At 42.6% G+C, this 20053-nt stretch overlaps 2 protein-coding genes and 1 non-coding gene across 3 annotated transcripts; all 3 read left to right on the forward strand.

Annotated features, from left to right (window-relative positions):
* The first annotated feature begins 286 nt into the window (after nucleotides 1-286).
* On the forward strand, nucleotides 287-7515 carry plaat1 (phospholipase A and acyltransferase 1). Its single transcript, XM_021603300.3, has 5 exons — nucleotides 287-596; nucleotides 1683-1732; nucleotides 5455-5593; nucleotides 5923-6191; nucleotides 6659-7515. Exons 2-5 carry the CDS (start codon nucleotides 1706-1708, stop codon nucleotides 6758-6760), a joined length of 537 nt encoding a protein of 178 aa, XP_021458975.1. The 5' UTR covers nucleotides 287-596; nucleotides 1683-1705; the 3' UTR covers nucleotides 6761-7515.
* A 27-nt stretch (nucleotides 7516-7542) lies between these two features.
* Nucleotides 7543-11354, forward strand: LOC110524017 (phospholipase A and acyltransferase 1). Its single transcript, XR_016496437.1, has 4 exons — nucleotides 7543-7754; nucleotides 8120-8225; nucleotides 10378-10693; nucleotides 11233-11354. It is a non-coding gene; the product is annotated as a phospholipase A and acyltransferase 1 (transcript).
* Nucleotides 11355-11372: 18 nt separating this feature from the next.
* On the forward strand, nucleotides 11373-16398 carry LOC149983512 (pre-rRNA 2'-O-ribose RNA methyltransferase FTSJ3-like). Its single transcript, XM_090236686.1, has 3 exons — nucleotides 11373-11377; nucleotides 11473-11656; nucleotides 12130-16398. The coding sequence occupies exons 1-3, from the start codon at nucleotides 11373-11375 to the stop codon at nucleotides 12445-12447; spliced, it is 507 nt and encodes a 168-aa protein (XP_090092812.1). The 3' UTR covers nucleotides 12448-16398.
* Nucleotides 16399-20053: the final 3655 nt, after the last annotated feature.

Here is a 20053-nt window from a genome sequence, read left to right on the forward strand (position 1 = left end):
TAAAATAAATACAGACAGGTAGGCTACGTACTGCCCTCCTGGGAGAGAATTAGTGTATAACTTAAGAAAATGGTCTATTGGAATTATATTACAGCCTATTCAAAACAGACCTCATTATAATTCATTACATAAAAAAATATTCAAGGCTCAGCCACAAACTGACTTATGTACATAATTTCCATGCCAGTGATGATAATTTGTTGCAGGAATGGTCAGTCATCTTACTACATAATATCAAAGCATTCTTTATTGATACACTATGAATACACACTGTCAGTGCTGCTATGGAAGGGACAGCCTTCTAGCATCAGTGAACTGTGGCAGTAACCCGGTGACTGTCATCATCTGTCAAAGTCGATACCATACCACGACGTATGCACATGAAACACTACCTACCTGCAGGACCTCAAGCACCGCTTCAATTTTCACCAAGCAATCAGAGGGACTCTAATCCGAATAAGTTAGATTTTTCCCTCAGATAACCGACCATCACAAGGACTTGGATTGAATTATTTCCCTCATCTGACTTTCAAAACGTGCGGCTATAAATCATGGAGCACTAAAATGGAGAGGAAGAAAAAGGTGTTAGTGTTCGAGTAAGTATTACTTCTTTGTTTTTGTATACAGTTGAATAGTATTCTGAAGTTGTAATAAAGTAACACACTTTTAGGCTATAGGACCTACATTGAATTATGTCAAGTATAATTTAATTTGAAGTACACAAATATTTATGTGCTCATTTTGTAAATAACATCACTAAACATGGTTTAATGTTCCACCACATAGCTTCAGACTTATGAATTAATGATAACATGGATACACACATAGCTCTCCCAGGATGCTATAGATTTCATCACATGCCAGGTGTACTCAGAGATATTCTCTGTGTGGCCGAATACAAATGTATGGACATTTTATCTTCCCTTTACATGTATTGGACTATATTGTCTCTAATTTTACACATATATGTTCTTGAACTATGACTTTGACACTCATTATAAATGCTCCCTAAACATTTATAAATGTTTTTCCCCCCCAATGTCAAAGTCTGATTACTTTCAGTGGTGACAAACACATTTTCTGTCAGTTTCTCTATTATGTAGGTCCCATTGTGACTGTGCGTGGCACAAGAGCTTGGTGTATTGTCTCTGTGTGTATGTGTGTGACCTTACCCACTACATTGTACCCTGTTCTCCAGCACTTTCTCTCTCTGTGAAATTAGATCACCTACCATGATCGAAGAATATTACCACAAAAGAAACATCAAAATTCAAGTACATTTTATCGTCTCTCTCCTTTCCTTTTTTATTGATTGAACATGTTTTTCAGAGAATAGTTGTTATGAAAATACCATTTGGGTATGGCACAGATATGCATAGTAGGAATGCAGTCAATAGCACAAGGATAACTATAGCAGTGTTTCCCAGCCTTGGTCCTCGAGTACCTCCAACAAGCAAACATTTTTGTTGTAGTCCTGGACACACACCTCATTCAGCTCATTGAGGGCTTTATGATTATTGTGACAAGCTGAATCAGGTGTGCTTGTCCATTGTTATAATAAAAATGTGTACTGTTGGTGGTACTCGAGGACCAGGGTTGGGAAACACTGAACTATAAGGTCTACTCTCAAACAGATGGTGATGGGGGGGGTGACATGGTTTCATCCATGTTTCTTCTTTCAGAATTTGTGGAAGCATGATGTGGGATGGATAGAAAAAGTGCAACCTCTACTGTGAGTAACGTTTTGTGTGCGAAAGTTTCTTATTTTCACCTCAATTGTCTTTGGCATGATTAATATGTATAGGCCTATATCTACTGTATGTCTATGACCCTGTTGACCTTCAACTTAGCTACTGTATATGGGGCAGGTTGGGAGATAGACCCTTATATGGATGGGAACATTTTGCTATTAGGATTTAATTTTCTTGAATTACAATTATTATTATTTTTCTTATTAAATGTATAACTAATTCCCTTGAGGACTGACTTGAAATTAATTGTCTGTAGAGTGTGCAACTGCCATTCTCTACACAAAGTCTAGAAATAAGAAAACTATTTGTGATTCATTTAAATAAATAAATACATGTGCACTCACCAAATACAGTTTTTATTTTTTATTTAAACCAGTAGCATTAGTCACAGACACTGATGTGTTTTAGGGTATAACTTTTGTCAGTGTACATGGTACTCTGGTGATATAGAGGTTAACCCATTTGCTGACTTCTGCAACCGTAAAAGCCTTGGGTTCATGCATGTTAACCTCAGAAGCCTCCCCCCTAAGTTTGCTTTATTCACTGCTTTAGCACACTCCGCCAACCCTGATGTCCTAACCGTGTCTGAATCCTGGCTTAGGAAGGCCACCAAAGAATTTGAAATTTCCATCCCCAACTACAACATTTTCCGCCAAGACAGAACTGCTAAAGGGGGCGGAATTGCAATCTACTGTAGAGAGAGCCTGCACAGTTCTGTCATACTATCCAGGTCTATGCCCAAACAGTTCGAGCTAGATCCATCTCTCCAGAAATAAGTCCCTCACTGTCGCCACTTGTTATACAGTAGATCCCCCTCAGCTCCCAGCTGTGCCCTGGACACCATATGTGAATTGATTGCCCCCCGTCTATCTTCAGAGTTTGTACTGCTAGGTGACCTAAATTGGGATATGCTTAACACCCCAGCCATCCTACAATCTAAGCTAGGTGCCCTCAATCTCACACAAATTATCAAAAAACCTACCAGGTACAATCGCAAATCCATAAACATGGGCACCCTCATAGATATCATCCTGACCAACTAACCCTCTAAATACACCTCTGCTGTCTTCAACCAGGATCTCAGCGATCATTGCCTGCGTCTGTTATGGGTCCGCGGTCAAACGACCACCCTCATCACTGTCGAACGCTCCCTAAAACACTTCAGCGAGCAGGCCTTTCTAATCGACCTGGCCTGGGTATCCTGGAAGGGTATTGACCTCATCCCATCGCGAGAGGATGCCTGGTTGTTCTTTAAAAGTGCTTTCCAGATATAGCCCTTGGTTCACTCCAGACTTGACTGCCCTTGACCAGCACAAAAACACCCTGTGGCGTACTGCACTAGTATCAAATAGTCCCCACAATATGCAACTATTCAGGGAAGTCAGGAACCAATACACAGAGTCAGTTAGGAAAGCAAAGGCTAGCTTTTTCAAACAGAAATTTGCATCCTGCAGCACTAATTCCAAAAAGTTTTGGGACACTAAAGTCCATGGAGAATAAGAGTACCTCCTCCCAGCTGCCAACTACACTGAGACAAGGAAACACTTTCACCACTGATAAATCCACAATAATCGAGAATATCGATAAGCATTTCTCTACGGCTGGCCATGCTTTCCACCTGGCTACCCCAACCCCGGACAACAGCTCTGCACCTCCCGCAGCTACTGGCCCAAGCCCCCCCCCCCCGCTTTACCTTCACCCAAATCCAGACAGCTGATGTTCTGAAAGAGCTGCAAAATCTGCATCCCTACAAATCAGCTGGGATAGACAATCTGGACCATCTCATCCTAAAATTATCCACCACCATTGTTGCAACCCCTATTACTAGTCTGATCAACTTCTCTTTTGTATCGTCTGAGATTCTTAAAGATTGAACCGCGGTCATCCCCCTCTTCAATGGGGGAGACACGCTATACCCAAACTGTTACAGACCTATATCAATCCTGCCCTGCCTTTCTAGAGTCTTCGAAAGTCAAGTGAACAAACAGATCGCCGACGATTTCGAATCCCACAGTACCTCTCCGCTATGCAATCTGGTTTCCAAGCTGGTCATGGGTGCACCTCAGCCACGCTCAAGGTCCTAAACAATATCATAACCACCATTGATAAAAGACAGTACTTGTGCAACCGTCTTCAATGACCTGGCCAAGGCTTTCGACTCTGTCAATCACCGTATTCTTATCGGCAGACTCAACAGCCTTGGTTTCTCTAATGGCTGCCTCGCCTGGTTCACTAACTGCTTCTCAGATAGAGATCAGTGTGTCAAATCGGAGGGCCTGTTGTCCGGACCTCTGGCAGTCTCTATGGGGGTGCCACAGGGTTAAATTCTTGGGCCGACTCTTTTCTCTGTATATATCAGTGATGTCGCTCTTGCTGCGGGTGATTCTTTGATCCACCTCTATGCAGACGACACCCTTCTGTATACCTCTGGCCCTTCTTTGGACACTGTGTTAACTAACCTCCAGACGAGCTTCAATGCCATACATCTCTCCTTCCGTGGCCTCCAACCGCTCTTAAATGCTAGTAAAATGAAATGCATGCTGTTCAACTGATCGCTGCCCGCACCCGCCCGCCTGACTAGCATCACCACTCTGGACGGTTCTAACTTAGAATATGTGGACAACTATAAATGCCTAGGTGTCTGGCTAGACTGTAAACTCTCCTTCCAGACTCACATTAAGCATCTCCAATCCAAAGTTAAATCTAGAATCGGATTCCTATTTCGCAACAAAGCCTCCTTCACTCATGCTGACAAACATACCCTCGTAAAACTGACTATCCTACCGATCCTTGACTTCGGCGATGTCATTTATAAAATAGCCTCCAACACTCTACTCAGTAAATTGGATGCAGTCTATCACAGTGCCATCCATTTTGTCACTAAAGCCCCAAAGTGCATTTATACGGAGACTTGATTACACACAGGTGGATTGTATTTATCATCATTAGTCATTTAGGTCAACATTGGATCATTCAGAGATCCTCACTGAACTTCTGGAGAGAGTTTGCTGCACTGAAAGTAAAGGGGCTGAATAATTTTGCACGCCCAATTTTTCAGTTTTTGATTTGTTAAAAAAGTTTGAAATATCCAATAAATGTCATTCCACTTCATGATTGTGTCCCACTTGTTGTTGATTCTTCACAAAAAAATACAGTTTTATATCTTTATGTTTGAAGCCTGAAATGTGGCAAAAGGTCGCAAAGTTCAAGGGGGCCGAATACTTTCGCAAGGCACTGTACATACCTCATCCCCATATTTGTTTTTCTGCTCTTTTGCATACCAGTATTTCGACTTGCACATCCTCATCTGCACTCATCGCACCGCTTTGCTTTATCTTGGCCAGGTCGCAGTTGTAAATGAGAACTTGCTCTCAACTGGTCAACCTGGTTAAATAAAGGTGAAATAAAATTAAAATAAATATACATCTTTGGGACCTCAGAGTACATGAATATTGTATTCAGGGAGAAAGGGGTTACTCTCCTCATTGAACTTCATTGAACCCATAGTGATAGGAGAGAGTTTGATGGTTAAATTAGCAGCGGTGACCTCAGCCCCTTACACATGTGGAGAGAGGTTGTGGTTTGTAAACCATTTGAGTGTTTTTCGATACTAAATAATAGTATGTTGATTGTAAATGGAGGCAATATCCTACATTGTTGAGCATGTGTGTAAATCTTCTGACATCACTTCCTTTCCCTATAGATGGCCTCTAATGACCCCAACCCTCTTGACCCCCCTGGGACCCCCCAGCCTGGTGACCTCATTGAGATCTTCAGACCGGCCTATCAGCACTGGGCTCTGTACCTGGGAGATGGTTATATCATCAACTTGACACCTGTTGGTCAGTGAAAGCAGTGTGGACATGAGGGCAAATCCTAGCTTGAGTTAGGATATGTTGTATGTGTGTCGTATTGGTGTTTTATGTATCATATTGGATCTTACAGAATGTGAACGCTTCAAATGCACTAACTTGCTCAATACGTTTGAGTTTTTAAAAAAAACACACGCATAACAAGTCAACACCCCTTTGTGAATGTATTCAGCATTGTGAAAGGGTGGGATTCACTCAAATCCACATTTATCCATGCAAGTTTGAATGAATTCCAACCACTCAATAACCATAATAATGCTACCCCTTCACACCCATTTAATATTGTCTCTCTCCTGTAGACGAGAGTCAGGCTGCAGCCATCTCCAGTGTGAAGTCAGTGTTCAGTCGAAAGGCAGTGGTCCGAATGCAGCTTCTAAAGGAAGTGGTTGGAGATGACTCGTACCGGGTCAACAACAAATACGACGACGACCGCACTCCATTGCCTGTCGATGACATAATTCAGCGATCTCAAGACCTCATTGGCCAGGAGGTGTCTTATGACCTGTTGGGCAGTAACTGCGAGCACTTTGTCACCTTGCTGCGCTACGGGGAGGGGGTATCTGAGCAGGTCTCTCAATCCTTCTTTCTCTCTTTCTCGCACTCTTCCTGTCTCTATCTTCCTGTGTATGCTCTGTATTCTCTCTCTCAATGTCTTCGCTGATGCCCAATCCCAAATCGATACCCAGCCACTCCCCATAGGTTTCAGTGTCCAATCATGATTTGATAATAGTTTACCGGTATTATACCTTCTTACAGGGCAGGTAGAGTTTCCACTATATTTCATATACTTATATAATCCTCTCAGATTTACATGCATAAGTGCCTCTGTGACAATTTGGATATTTGGCATTACTCTCTCCTTTTTTTCTAATGTATAAAATGCCATTCTAGCCCTCATCACGACTTGAAATCTATATATTGTGGTATAAGCCACTATGTTGTCTCCCTTTCCACCACCATACACTTATAATTTCATGATACTACATTAGATGTTATTGTATTCAAGTTACAATTGTGTTTTTCCCACGTCCACAGGCCACACGGGCCATTGGAGCTATCAGTTTGGTGACGGCTGCAGCAAGTGCCTTCTCTGTTCTTGGACTGATCAACACACGCTCCAGAAACCGACCCTTCTGAAGCCCCTCAACAACAGCAGCACTGTCCTGTGCTACTACTGTTCTGGGAAACAATCTTATTTTGGTTAAGAAGATAAATGGATACTCATCTTTACCCACTGTCATAAAACATGGATGCAATGACCCTTTGTATCATCATTTGTATGAGGCCAAGCAGACAAAGTACTGTATACAGTAGAGATGTTGCCAACATTACAATTAATGCAGTATCTTGCTGGAGATACACATTTGGAGATGTTCAAAGAATTGGTTGTGTGAGAATGAAGTTAGAATGAAATGTAAAATGTAACAAAAGAATAATTAATAAAGAACTGAAGTATCGCATCCATTACGAAAGAAGACTGCAGTTAGAGTGCAGTATAACTACAGTATGTTGCAAATACTACGTCCAAAGCAACAGTTTTTTTTACTGCAGTAATTTTGCATTGTAACTGCAGTTAGAGGGCAGTATAACTGCAGAATAATAGAGCAGTTGAACTGCAGTTATAATGCAATTACAGCATCCAAAATACCACAGTCAACTGCAGTTACTGCACGTTTACTGCAGTTTCAAAAATCTTTATTCTTTATTATGTTGGGTTTGATTCTTCATATAATTCAATCTTGTCAAGCACAGACAGTTTAAAACATCATCTAAAATTCTAACGATAGAAAAACTGACAAAACGAATTGAATAATAATCAAAAAACAATGTAACGTGAATGTACTTTACATATACAAATTAAAGGCCTACTGTTTTTAGTTACAACAACTCAATAATGTTTCCAGGCGTCAAACTGTTATGCGAGTTAGATTTCATGCGCAGAGAAGCCACACGTGTTCCGTTTTAATGAAGGTGGTTGACGATATGCGTCAGTCATATGTAAATCATATTATTCCAAAGGAAACGCACAATTTTCGTCTTAAGTGATCAACAACGCCAGCAAACTTGGGGAACAAACTCAAAGTTGGAAAGACCAGAAAATATCATTTCCACCACTTAGCAAAGGAAACAGGTAGGATCTGTTATCTTTCTCCAGACACATCGTGCTATTAGTATTAACGTTAGCCCCATTTAAATGGACTAACTTAACTAGCTAGCTAAAGATACAGAAAGCTACTCTGGCTGTACTGTGTGCTTCTGAGTTTGAGAATATATAATGTACCTAATGTTGCCAACCAGTGATTCGGGTGCACTTGACCCATATACTTAGCCATCAATACTCAATAACATAGCTAGCTAGTAACGTTAGAAACTAACTGGCTTTTCAGGGTTCTGATACAGTAGTTGAAGCCAGCTGGTTTGTTTTGAAACAGCTAACTTAGCTATGTAGACATTGGCTTGTTATATGTGTTTAATACTTGCTTTCCACTCCTTCAGGATATCGTTCACGTTCTTCCTTTAAACTTATTCAGTTGAACCATAAATTCCAGTTCCTGCAGAAGTCCAGGGCTCTTGTGGACTTGTGTGCAGCTCCAGGTGGTTGGTGAGTAGCAAGCATTGTCACCTGTAAAGTATTTCAATATACACTCAAACCCTACTAAGTGATAGTCAAGTTGTACTTTAGCAATAGGATTGGGTCAGCAGGTAGCACAGCTGTTAAGACTGTTGGGCAAGGTCACTGGTTCAAATCCCTGAGCTGACTAGTTGATAAATATGTCGATGTGCCCTTGAGCAATGCACTTAACCCTAATTGCTCATGTAGGTCTCTCTGGATAGGAGCATCTGCTAAATAACAAAAAATGTCAATCATAGACCTATCATGTCTTCCAATGAAGTATTGTTGTTTTTGCTTGTTTTGAATAGTTGCTACTGTATTGTTAATATTTTGTTTACATTCTTTCTCTTGATCATACCTTAGGTTACAGGTGGCGTCCACGTTTATGCCCGTCTCCAGTCTTATTTTTGGGGAGCCAAACCTCCTCTCTTCCACCACTAATATACAGTGCATTCGGAAAGTATTCAGACCATTGACTTTTTCCATATTTTGTAACATTACTTTTGTGAAATTGATTAAATACATTTTTTTCATCAATCTACACACAATATCCCATAATGACAAAGCAAAAATTATTTTCGCTTTGTCATTATGGGATATTGTGTGTAGATTGAAACAATATTCTCTGATATATATATATATATATATATAAGTATTCAGACCCTTTGCTATTAGACTCGAAATTGAGCTCAGGTGCATCCTTTTTCCATTGATCATCCTTTAGATGTTTCTACAACATGATTGGAGCCCACCTGTGGTAAATTCAATTGATTGTACATGATTTTCAAAGGCACGTACCTGCCTATATAAGGTCCCAAAGTTGACAGTGCATGTCAGAGAAAAAACCAAGCCACGAGGTCGAAGGAATTGTCCGTAGAGCTCTGAGACAGGATTGTGTCGAGGCACAGATCTGGGGAAGGGTACCAAAACATTTCTGCAGCATTGAAGGTCCCCAAGAACACAGTCGCCTCCATCATTCTTAAATAGAAGAAGATTGGAACCACCAAGACTTCCAAGAGCTGGCCGCCTGGCCAAACTGAGCAATTGGGGGAGAAGGGCCTTGGTCAGGGAGGTGACCAGGACCCGATGGTCACTCTGACAGAGCTCCAGAGTTCCTCTGTGGAGATGGGATAACCTTCCAGAAGGACAACCATCTCTGCAGCACTCCATCAATCAGGCCTTTATGGAGGAGTGGCCAGATGGAAGCCACTCCTCAGTAAAAGGCACATGACAGCCCGCTTGGAGTTTGTCAAAAGGCACCAAAATACTCTACGATCATAAGAAACAATATTCTCTCATCTGATGAAACCAAGATTGAACGCTTTGACCTGAATGCCATGCGTCACATCTGGAGGAAACCTGGCACCATCCCTACACTGAAGCATGATGGTGGCAGCACCATGGTATGGGGATGTTTTTCAGCTGCAGGGACTGGGAGACTAGTCAGAATTGAGGGAAAGATGAATGGAGCTAAGTATAAAGATCCTTGATGAAAACCTACTCCAGAGTGCTCAGGTCCTCAGACTGGGGTGAAGATTCACCTTCCAAAAAGACAACAACCGTAAGCACACAGCCAAGACAATGCAGGAGTGGCTTCGGGACAAGTCCCTGAATGTCCTTGAGTGGCCCAGCCAGAGCCCAGACTTGAACCGGCTCAAACATTTCTGGAGAGACCTGAAAATAGCTGTGCAGCAACGCTCACCATCCAACCTAACAGAGCTTGAGTGGATCTGCAGAGAAGAATACAGGTACAGGTGCGCCAAGCTTGTAGCGTCATACCCAAGAAGACTCGAGGATGTAATCGCTGCCAAAGGTGCTTCAACAAAGTACTGAGTAAATTGTCTGAATACTTATGTAAATGTAATATTTCAGTTTTATTTATTTTTTAAAGCATTTACTAACATTTAAAAAAAGTTTTTGCTTTGTGATTATGGGATATTGTGTGAAGATTGAGGGGAAAAAAAAAAATTGTATCTATTTTAGAATAAGGCTGTAATGCAAAATGTGGGAAAAGTCAAGGGGTCTGAATACTTTCCGAATGCACTGTATACCAACTAATTCATTTTATATTACTACTATCGCAGTTAAACATGATGTGATAGTTTTTTTATGGCGTTATGACGTTCCTCTCTTTTCTCAGGTGTCGACTTGGTCCCAATCGAGGCTATTCCCAATGTGGTCGCTCTGACAGAGGACATCACCACAGAGTAATGCCGACAGATAGCATAAGCACCTAAGGTCAGAGGTCAAATGAGTGTCAGTGTGTTACTTGACCATACAGGATTGCGGTTTAAATTTTAAATACTACAAGATTCTGGCAATAACGTTGTGGCCAAGAAGGGCTCCGGAACCAAGCTGTGCGGCGTCAAGGGGAAGTTCAAAGTGGTGGACTGCCGCATGAAGAAGGACATGCGGGGCATGCAGAGGAAAGATCAACGCGAGAGAGGGGGCAAAAAGTAAGCATTTCCCTGTAAGGTGACCTGTTGTATTCGGCGCATGTGACAAATAACATTTGTCACGTGTGGCAAGCCTTCCCAAAAGAGTGAAAGCTGTTATAGCAGCAAAGGGGGACCAACTCCATATTAACGCCCATGATTTTGGAATAAGATGTTCGACGAGCAGGTGTCCACATACTTTTGTTCATGTAGTGTATCTTAGATTTGATTTTAAATTGATATTAGATGGCACCGTCTATTATTTGACAGATTCCAATGGGGGTAATGCTGGTAGACATTGTCACTTGGCTTATGACCAAATTATGCACTTTACGTGTGGTCTACAGGAGCTTCGCTCAGATGTAGAAGGCTAAAGGGTCAGGCGGTATTCAAGGCGATGCCAACGGTGATGACTTCCAGGTGGTGCTAGTGGAGAGCACCAGTGAGTAAAGAAAACATGGCTAGGGGGAGGGCCTTACAGAGTGACTCATAGCTGTTTCGACCAATGGCTAGATTTAATCTGTTCTGAAGCTTTAACTGGTGTGCATGTGTTATCCCAGGCAAGCGTGTTTGCGTCATGAATTCAGAGGGTATGGCCCTGGGCTGTCAGATCGCCACGTCCAAGAAGCGAGAGAGGGACCTGGTAGATGGCTCCTTTCACAGGCAAGATTAGATGATTACTGTGCGTGTGTGTTCACTAATGACGCTTGCAGGCACACTATATGAATGAACAATAGTAATTTTATTTAGCCATGCCTTGTATTATTTCTGCTTTCAAGTGTGACGGTGTGTGTGTTCAGGTTTGTGAGTTCGGAGGACCAGTGCGAGGTGCTTGAGTGGTTTGTGGATGACGAGAAAAAACACAGGAATAAGCCCATCCTCGTCACCAAGGAGATGGTGGAGGAGAACAAGGCAAAATGGAAGGAGATCAACGCCAGGCCCATTAAGCGAGTGGCCGAGGCTAAGGCCAGGAAGAAGAGCAGGGTAAGAGAGGGAGCGATGGGGATGGAGAGGGGGAAATTATGGGATGTATGGTGGAAGGAGAGAGGAAAGGTGAGAAAGGAGGGGAAGTGAATGAAAGGAAGGGAGAGGGGGAAAGAGAAGGGAATTGAGAGGAACCTAGCAGTTAAGAGCATTGGGCCATTAACCTAAAGGCTGCTGGTTCTAATCCCCGAGCCGACTAGGTGAAAAACCTGTCGATGTGCCCTTGAGAAAGGTAAGTCACTCTGGATAAGAGCGTCTGCTAAATGACTAAACATTTAAATGCAAAAGGTGGGAGCAGAGGGAGAAAGGGTGAAAAAGGCAGTGTGGGAAGAAAAGGGTAAATAGAGGGAGAGAAGGAAAGTGGAAGAGGGGGGTTGATAGCTGTATATTCAAGAGGGGGGTTGATAGTTGTTTATTCAAGACAAAGATGGAGGATAGGCAGTAATATATGACCTGTTTGTGTGGTGTGACAGATGCTGAAGAAGATGGAATCAGCCAAGAAGAAGGCAGAGGCGGTTGTCAGCACAGTGGACATCGGTGAAAGGGAGAAGATGGCTCATCTCAAGAGGTACTGCCATTTTAAAGAGCTTAAAAGACCTCAAGCGGTACTCCATTTTAAAGAGCTCAAGAGGTACGACCGCCACCATAAAAACCACATGCACCATAAACATTTTACACTCCTACATCTGTGGCAACGACATGTACCATCACCAACTTTTACTTTACTATACCTGTGGCAGCCAGCTACATCTCCTCTGGCAGTGGCATGTACCACCACCATTTTACATTAGCAAGTGAAGTTCATCCTCTCTCCGGGCTCTGGCTGGGCAACTCAAGGGCATTCAAAGACTTGTCCTGAAGCCACTCTTGCATTGTTTTGGCTGTTTGCCTAGTTTCGTTGTCCTGTTGGAAGGTGAACCTTCCTGAGAACCTGCTCCAGAGCACTCAGGACCCCATTAAGGATCTCTCTGTACTTTGCTCTGTTCATCTTTCCCTCGATACTGACTAGTTTACCATGCCCTGCCAGTGAAAAACATCCCCACAGCATGATTCTGCCAATACCATGCTTCACCTTAGGGATGGTGCCAGGTTTCCTCCAGGCGTGGTGCTTGGCATACAGGCCAAAGAGTTCAGTGTTGATTTCATCAGACCAGAGAATCTTGTTTGAGAGTCCTTTAGGCGCTTTTTGGCAAACTCCAAGTGGGCTGTCATGTGCCTTACAGAGGAGTGGCTTCCATCTGGCCACTCCTCCATAAAGGCCTGATTGGTGCAGTGCTGCAGAGATGGTTGTCCTTCTGGAAGGTTCTCCCATCTCCACAGAAGAACTCTGGAGCTCTGTCAGAGTGACCATCGGGTCCTTGGTCACCTCCCTGATCAAGGCCCTTCTCCCCCAGTTGCTCAGTTTGTCTCGGGCGGCCAGCTCTAGGAAGAGTCTTCCAAACTTCTTCCATTTAAGAATGATGAAGGCGGCTGTTCTTGGCGACCTTCAATGCTGCATAAATGTTTTGGTACCCTTCCCCAGATCTGTGCCTCAACACAATCCTGTCTCAGAGCTCTACGGACAATTCCTTTGTCCTCATGGCTTGGTTTTTTCTCGGACTTACACTGTCAACTGTGGGACCTTATATAGACAGGTGTGTGCCTTTCCAAATCATGTCGAATCAATTGAATTTACCACAGGTGGACTCCAATCAAGTTGTGGAAACATCTCAACGATGATCAATGGAAACAGGATGCACCTGAGATCAATTTTGAGTCTCATAGCAAAGGGTCTGAATACTTATGTAAATAAGGTATCTGTTTTTAAAACATGTTTTCGCTTTGTCATGAGGGAAAACATTTATTTAATCCATTTTAGAATAAGGCTCTAACCTAACAACATTATGAAAAAGTCGAGGGTCTTAATACTTTCCGAATGCACTGTATTTCAACCTGAGTGTCAAAAACATTAGGAACACCTGCTCTTTACATGACAAAGACCAGGGTTCCCCAAGCTGGCGGGTGGTTTTATTTGGCGCCAAAGTTTTCTGAGCAAAGAAAATTGTTGGACACAAAGTGATTTTATGTTACAAAGTCTGTTCCTGTGTATTCTCATGCATAATAGAGAGACAAGATCATATACAAATTGGAAGCAAGGTTTGCAATGATTATGTCTTTGTCAAACATGTCTGTTTGGGCTTCTTGCAGTCAATTTGCAGTCTACAAATGATTTGTAATTAAGTTCAGGCCCCCCGACCATCCACTCAAGGAACAAATCGTCCTGCAGCTGAATCTAGTTGATGATCTCTGACAGACTGACCAGGTGAATCCAGGTGAAAGCTATGATCGGTTATTGATGTCACTTGTTAAATCCACTTCAATCCACTTTGTGACAATTGAGACATGGATTGTGGAATGCTTGACATCTTGTAGAGTTCATGTCCCCAAAGAAATTGAGGCTGTTTGGAGGGCAAAAGGGCGTGCAACTCAAAATTAGGAATGTGTTCCTAATGTTTTGTACACACAGTGTACCGTTTAATTTCATCCTTACTGCTAGCTGCAAGTCCCTGCCTCCCATCTACTCATTGGTTTTCACAAGCATTAAAACCCACGTAGGTGCTTGAAAGATGAACGAGGAGAGATTAATCAAAGATAACTAACTAGGATTCCACTTTTATCTGTGGATTAATCATCAGAGTAGAGAAACACACAATTTTATATGACTCCAGGTCACACAAAATAAAATACAAATACAAATATCCAGATAAAAAAGGATCAAATGCACTTAAGCTAAAATAATATCCCACAACAAACTAGTTAGCAACAGCAACCTAGCTAAATGTCAATGAATGTTTCATGTGTGTTTCAACCTGGACCCAAATTAATACAGTTATAGTTGATTTTGGTATTTTAACCTGCGTGTCATTAAAGCATTTGGCGGGGATAGACAATCGAAATGCTTGATGGCCGAGACACGCGCAGCTGGTCTGGCGATGTCAAACTAACAGATGTCTTCAGGTCTCCGGCAAGGTTCTCATCATAAAGCCATGGATCATCAAACCACACAACCAACAATGGTCACCAACTTGACAAAAGCGATAGCTCGAACACTCCCAAAACCTCAGTGGGACCAACATCACATGTGCACATGGAGCAGCAGTGCTGATGTCATCACGCCATACAAAAATGTGGAAAGTGTTATTCGGCTTCCTTGGGATGTCCCTACCCTAAACTCTAACCATTTTAAATGTAACATTTAACTGGCTAGGGTTGTTCCAAGTATCCCGGAAAGCACGAACCGATATAAAATGTTAATGGACTTGTTCGACATTGCAGTCGACAGTGCAGGCGACTGCCAATTGACTGATCTACAAATCACCTTGCATCATAAATAACGACTCATTGTTATTTGTAGCTCTGTTAGTCACAATTTACCCATGATACATCACAATTTTGATTCTCCGAACACGACCTGTGAGTGACACATATTTGAATAATCCAATGGATGTTTTGTGCACAAAGGAGATGACAAGTGTCTTATTAGGAATTTTCAAATCTGACTTCTCTAACCGCTGAATTAACACGTTAGAATCTTTGGCAGCGATTACAGCTGTGAGTCTTTCTGGGTACGTCTCTAAGTGCTTTGCACACCTGGATTGTACAATATTTGCATAATATTATTTTAAAAATTCTTCAAGCTCTGTCAAGTTGGTTGTTGATCATTGCTAGACAGCTATTTTCAAGTCTTGCCATAGATTTATAAATTTTTAAGCGGATTTAAGTCCAAACTAATTAGGCCACTTAGGAACATTCAATGTCATCTTTGTAAGAAACTCCAGTGTATATTTGGCCTTGTGTTTTAGGTTATTGTCCTGCTGAAAAGTGCATTTTTTCCCCAGTGTCTGTTGGAAAGCAGACTAAACCAGGTTTTCCTCTAGGAGTGCCTGTTCGTAGCTCTATTACGTTATTTTTATCCCAAAAAACTACATAGTCCTTGACGATGACAAGCATACCCATAACATGATGCAGCCACCACCATACTTGATAATATGAAGTGTTACTCAGTGATGTTTTATGTTGGATTTGCCCCAAACACAACACCTTGCATTCAAGACAAAGTTTCTTTCTTTGACACATTTTTTGCAAACAGGATGCATGTTTTTGAATGTTTATATTCTGTACAGGCTTCCTTTTCACTCTGTCATTTAGGTTAGTATTGTGGAGTAACTACAATGTTGTTGATCTGTCGTGGAAATTCTTGACTCAAAGTCAATCTTAAATTAATCATTGTTTATTTGTCAGCGCTGGAGAGGTTCCAACCAACTCAATGCACCATAGTACACATGTCAATCAGGAGCTGTGCCTGGGCTGTCCCAACAGTTGTCTTATATACAGCTATACACAGACAAGTTATATTTGCATAATGAATTAATCATTACCGTTTCATTCATGTGACCGACCAATACTGTATTCATAACATGTGACAGACCAATACCTCACGAGGCTCCTTCTCTCTAAGCTGAGACCTTAAAACTGAGATGTCTTTCGTTAATTCTCAAAACAAGGTCTGGGCGTATGCCAAATTGCAGCTACTGATAGTGAGGATTTGTTCAGTCAGCCACTTGCATGAACACAGATATTGGTTTATAGAACAGCACATAAATAGAACACAGAAATTAGTACAAACATTACAATTCCATTACAGATCCATCCTCAGTTTTCTCCTATCACAGCCATTAAACTCTATAACTGTTTTAAAGTCACTATTGGCCTCATGGTGAAATCCCTGAGCGGTTTCCTTCCTGTCCGGCAACTGAGTTAGGAAGGATGCCTGTATCTTTGTAGTGCCTAGGTGTATTAATACACCATCCAAATTGTAATTAATAACTTCACCATGCTCAAAGGGATATTCAATTTGTGCTTTATTTTTATTTTTTACCCATCTACCAATAGGCATCCTTCTTTGCGAGGCATTGGAAAACCTCCCTGGTCTTTGTGGGTGAATCTGTGTTTAAAATTCACTGCTCGATTAAGGGACCTCCCAGATAATTTTATGTGTACAGAGATGAGGTAGTCATTCAAAACAAGTATTTAGGCTTGCCATAACAAAGGGGTTGAATAGTTTGCGATCGCTACCGATCTATGCGGTAGCGAGGTGCGTTGTAAAACAGAGGAAGAGTTGGCTTTTTAACTTACAAAAATCAAAATGACATATTTAAATGTTCACAGAATGGTACTCGGCCGGTTCAAGAAAGGGTCAAACAAAATCCTTGCTCAGTTCAGAGCACTTCACTGACAAACCAATGATCCTTTCGAAAATCAACAAATTGTGGCTAAGCTTGGCTTTTGCTCGCGGCTCCGGGAAGTCGCTCACGCACATTTTGGGGAATCCTGTGACATGGACGTTGGAGGAAAACATTCGAAATCTGGACCATTGAATGGTAGCTGAGTTTTTGTCAGGGTGGAACAGCGGCACAATGCTGTGAACAGGACAAGATGGCAGGTAGAACTACGCCCAAATGGTTGTCGGATTTGGAGATGGCCACAGAGCAGAGGAACCCATAGAGGTCGGTAAGAAGGCAGGCAGGGAAAAAAGGAAGAAAGCTCAACATATTAAGAGTATATACGGAGTGCTGTAGAAGGAAATTTAACATAATGAGAGTGAGGATGAATTAACTGCGGTGGCAGGTGGAGTGAAGACTGCCGAGATGGAGCCTCATTCAGATGGTGATGAAGATGATATTGGCCTAGTGGGAGTGAGGTTTTTGGCGAGAATGGATCCTTGTATTCTGGCTGATCCATATGTGGTGTCAAATTGGTTGGAGAAGAGGTTAAATGTTGGGTCGGTGACTCAAATTGGAATCGTGTAGATTTTTTTTTTGCCTTTCTGCAATCCAGAGGGAGCCTGCGCTCCGCACCACACGACTGGGGACAATAACTATGACTTACTTTCATCTCCGGTGCAGGACACAGTTGAAAGGAGTGATAACTGGAGCGACGTTAAGTGTAGAGGAGGGTCAACTGAAGTTGTAATAGAATCTCACAGTTCTGTCTGGCTTTGGAATGAGAACTATCGGACTAGACCAGGCGCTGTGGGACGACATGATAACTCTCTCACTCCCTCTCTGGCAATTTACAGGGATTCTGTAAGGCCTTAAGTTTACTCTCTTGCCTAGCTCTGTGTATATATGATGCTGGATGTGATCTGTATTCCCTGGGAGGGAAGAGGATACCTCCTGGTGTCAGTCCACTAGGGCCCGTAGGTTCTCCTCTGGCGGAGGTTGCTCTTGTTGGGAGCAGAACATCTCAATTTCTTTCATGGTACTCCTTCATAAGGTTGATGTGGTATAGCTGTTTAGGTTTTCGTTGAACTGGCTGCTTAACTCTGTAGTTTACAGGGGATACTATTGCTATTACTTCGAATCGACCCCTCCACTGAGTTAAGAACCTATGTTCCTCTGTCGGAATTTTAAAGGAGTAGTTTATCTCCTACATTAAAACGTTGGGTCTGCGCAGTCATGCTGTAGGCTCTCTGTTGCGCTTGCTGCACGCTCTCCATGTGTTCCTTCACTTTTGACCACACCGTAGCCATCTGTTCTCGCATTAGGGTAACATGCTCAATCAGATTTCTGTGTGGACATGGCTGGGCTTCCCACCCCTCTTTGGCGAGGTCCAGGATCCCTCGGCATGGCGTGGCCTCCATTATAACAGCTTGAATGGGAGAAGCCCATTGACGACTGGGGCACCTCCCTAAGAGCAAAAAACATGTGCCAGTTCCTCCCGTCCCATTTCATAGCCTTTTTAGGCTTTAGTCTTTAGTGTTTTATTCAAGCGTTCTCCTAAACCATCTGTCTGAGGATGATATACACTTGTCTATTTTTTTAAATCTGGTACAAGACACACAAGTCTTTCATTACCACCAGTATATATATTTGTGGCCCCCGGCCAGATCCATGGCTACAAGCTCAAAGGGCGTTTCAGTGATGGAAGGAGGGTGAGCGGGTTTCTGTAATTTACTTTGGGGGCTTTCTTTTGGCACTGGTAACATGGCACTGGTCACATTACTCCTTTACATCACTTGTAATTCGGGTCCAGTAGAATCTACTCATGATGCGCTCTTTAGTTTTTCTACTGCCAAGTGGCCTCCCAACACATGCGAATGCACCACGTACAACTCAGGGTCTCTACAGTATATGCTCTAGGCACCATTAAGAGCTCTAGCACTTCACCCCTTCTCTTAACCACCCAGTACAGCAAGCCCTTCTTTATGCAGTAATCCTTTTGGGGATGCGTTTTCTCTGAGTGTACCAATGACTGCTTCACATTGCTTATGCATCACCCCCACCTTCATAGTGCACTTGCCTCGGGGAGTAACTAACGTAGCCTGCACCACTGGGTGTTTACACGTATCCCCATGGATACAGGAGACTGACATTTGTTCCTGACACAAATCTCTCTCCTGTACTAAGTGTGACAGAACTAGGGTAATCATACTACCTGTCCTCCTTGGACAATCATGGACGGGGCTCCCTCTGCAGTCCAACACTGTGGGGATATAGTACATGGACGCACGCCCCTTGGACCGGAGGAAGGGTCGATGGGCATAGATTTGTCATTAAGGGGACACTGCCGGGAGACTGGCCTTCTAGGCAAATTTGCAAAGAAAAAGCCATCTCTCAGACTAGCCAAAGAAAAGAAAGATTGAGATGGGCAAAAGAACACAGACACTGGACAGAGATGTTTTTTTCTTTGCAACTCGGCCTAGAAGGTCAGCATCCCGGAGTCGCCTCTTCACTGTTGATGTTGAGACTGGTGGTTTGCGGGTACTATTTAAAGAAGCTGCCAGTTGAGGACTTGTGAGGCATCTGTTTCTCAAACTAGACACTAATGTACTTGTCCTCTTGCTCAGTTGTGCACCGGGGCCTCCCACTCCTCTTTCTATTCTGGTTAGAGCCAGTTTGCACTCTTCTGTGAAGGGAGTAGTACACAGCGTTGTACGAGATCTTCAGTTTCTCAACTAGTCTAAAGAAGGCCAGTTTTATTGCGTCTTTAAATCAGGACAACAGTTTAAGTGTGCTAACATAATTACAAAAGGGTTTTCTAACGATCGATTAGCCTTTTAAAATGATACACTTGGATTAGCTAACACAACGTGCCATTGGAACACAGGAGTGATGGCTGCGGATAATGGGCCTCGGTATGCCTATGTAGATATTCCCTAAAAAATATGCCGTTTCCAGCTACAATAGTCATTTACAACATTAACACTGTATTTCTGATCAATTTGATGTTATTTTAATGGACAAATGCCTTTCAAAAACAAGGACATTTGTAAGTGATCCCAAACTTTTGGACGGTAGTGTATGCCCGAGCTCCTTGCACCGGAAAAATAGTCTCTCGCAGATCTCGGGTGAACGG

Source organism: Oncorhynchus mykiss, chromosome 5, assembly GCF_057628025.1.
Source record: "Oncorhynchus mykiss isolate SJ-2025 chromosome 5, ASM5762802v1, whole genome shotgun sequence".
NCBI lineage: Eukaryota > Metazoa > Chordata > Actinopteri > Salmoniformes > Salmonidae > Oncorhynchus > Oncorhynchus mykiss.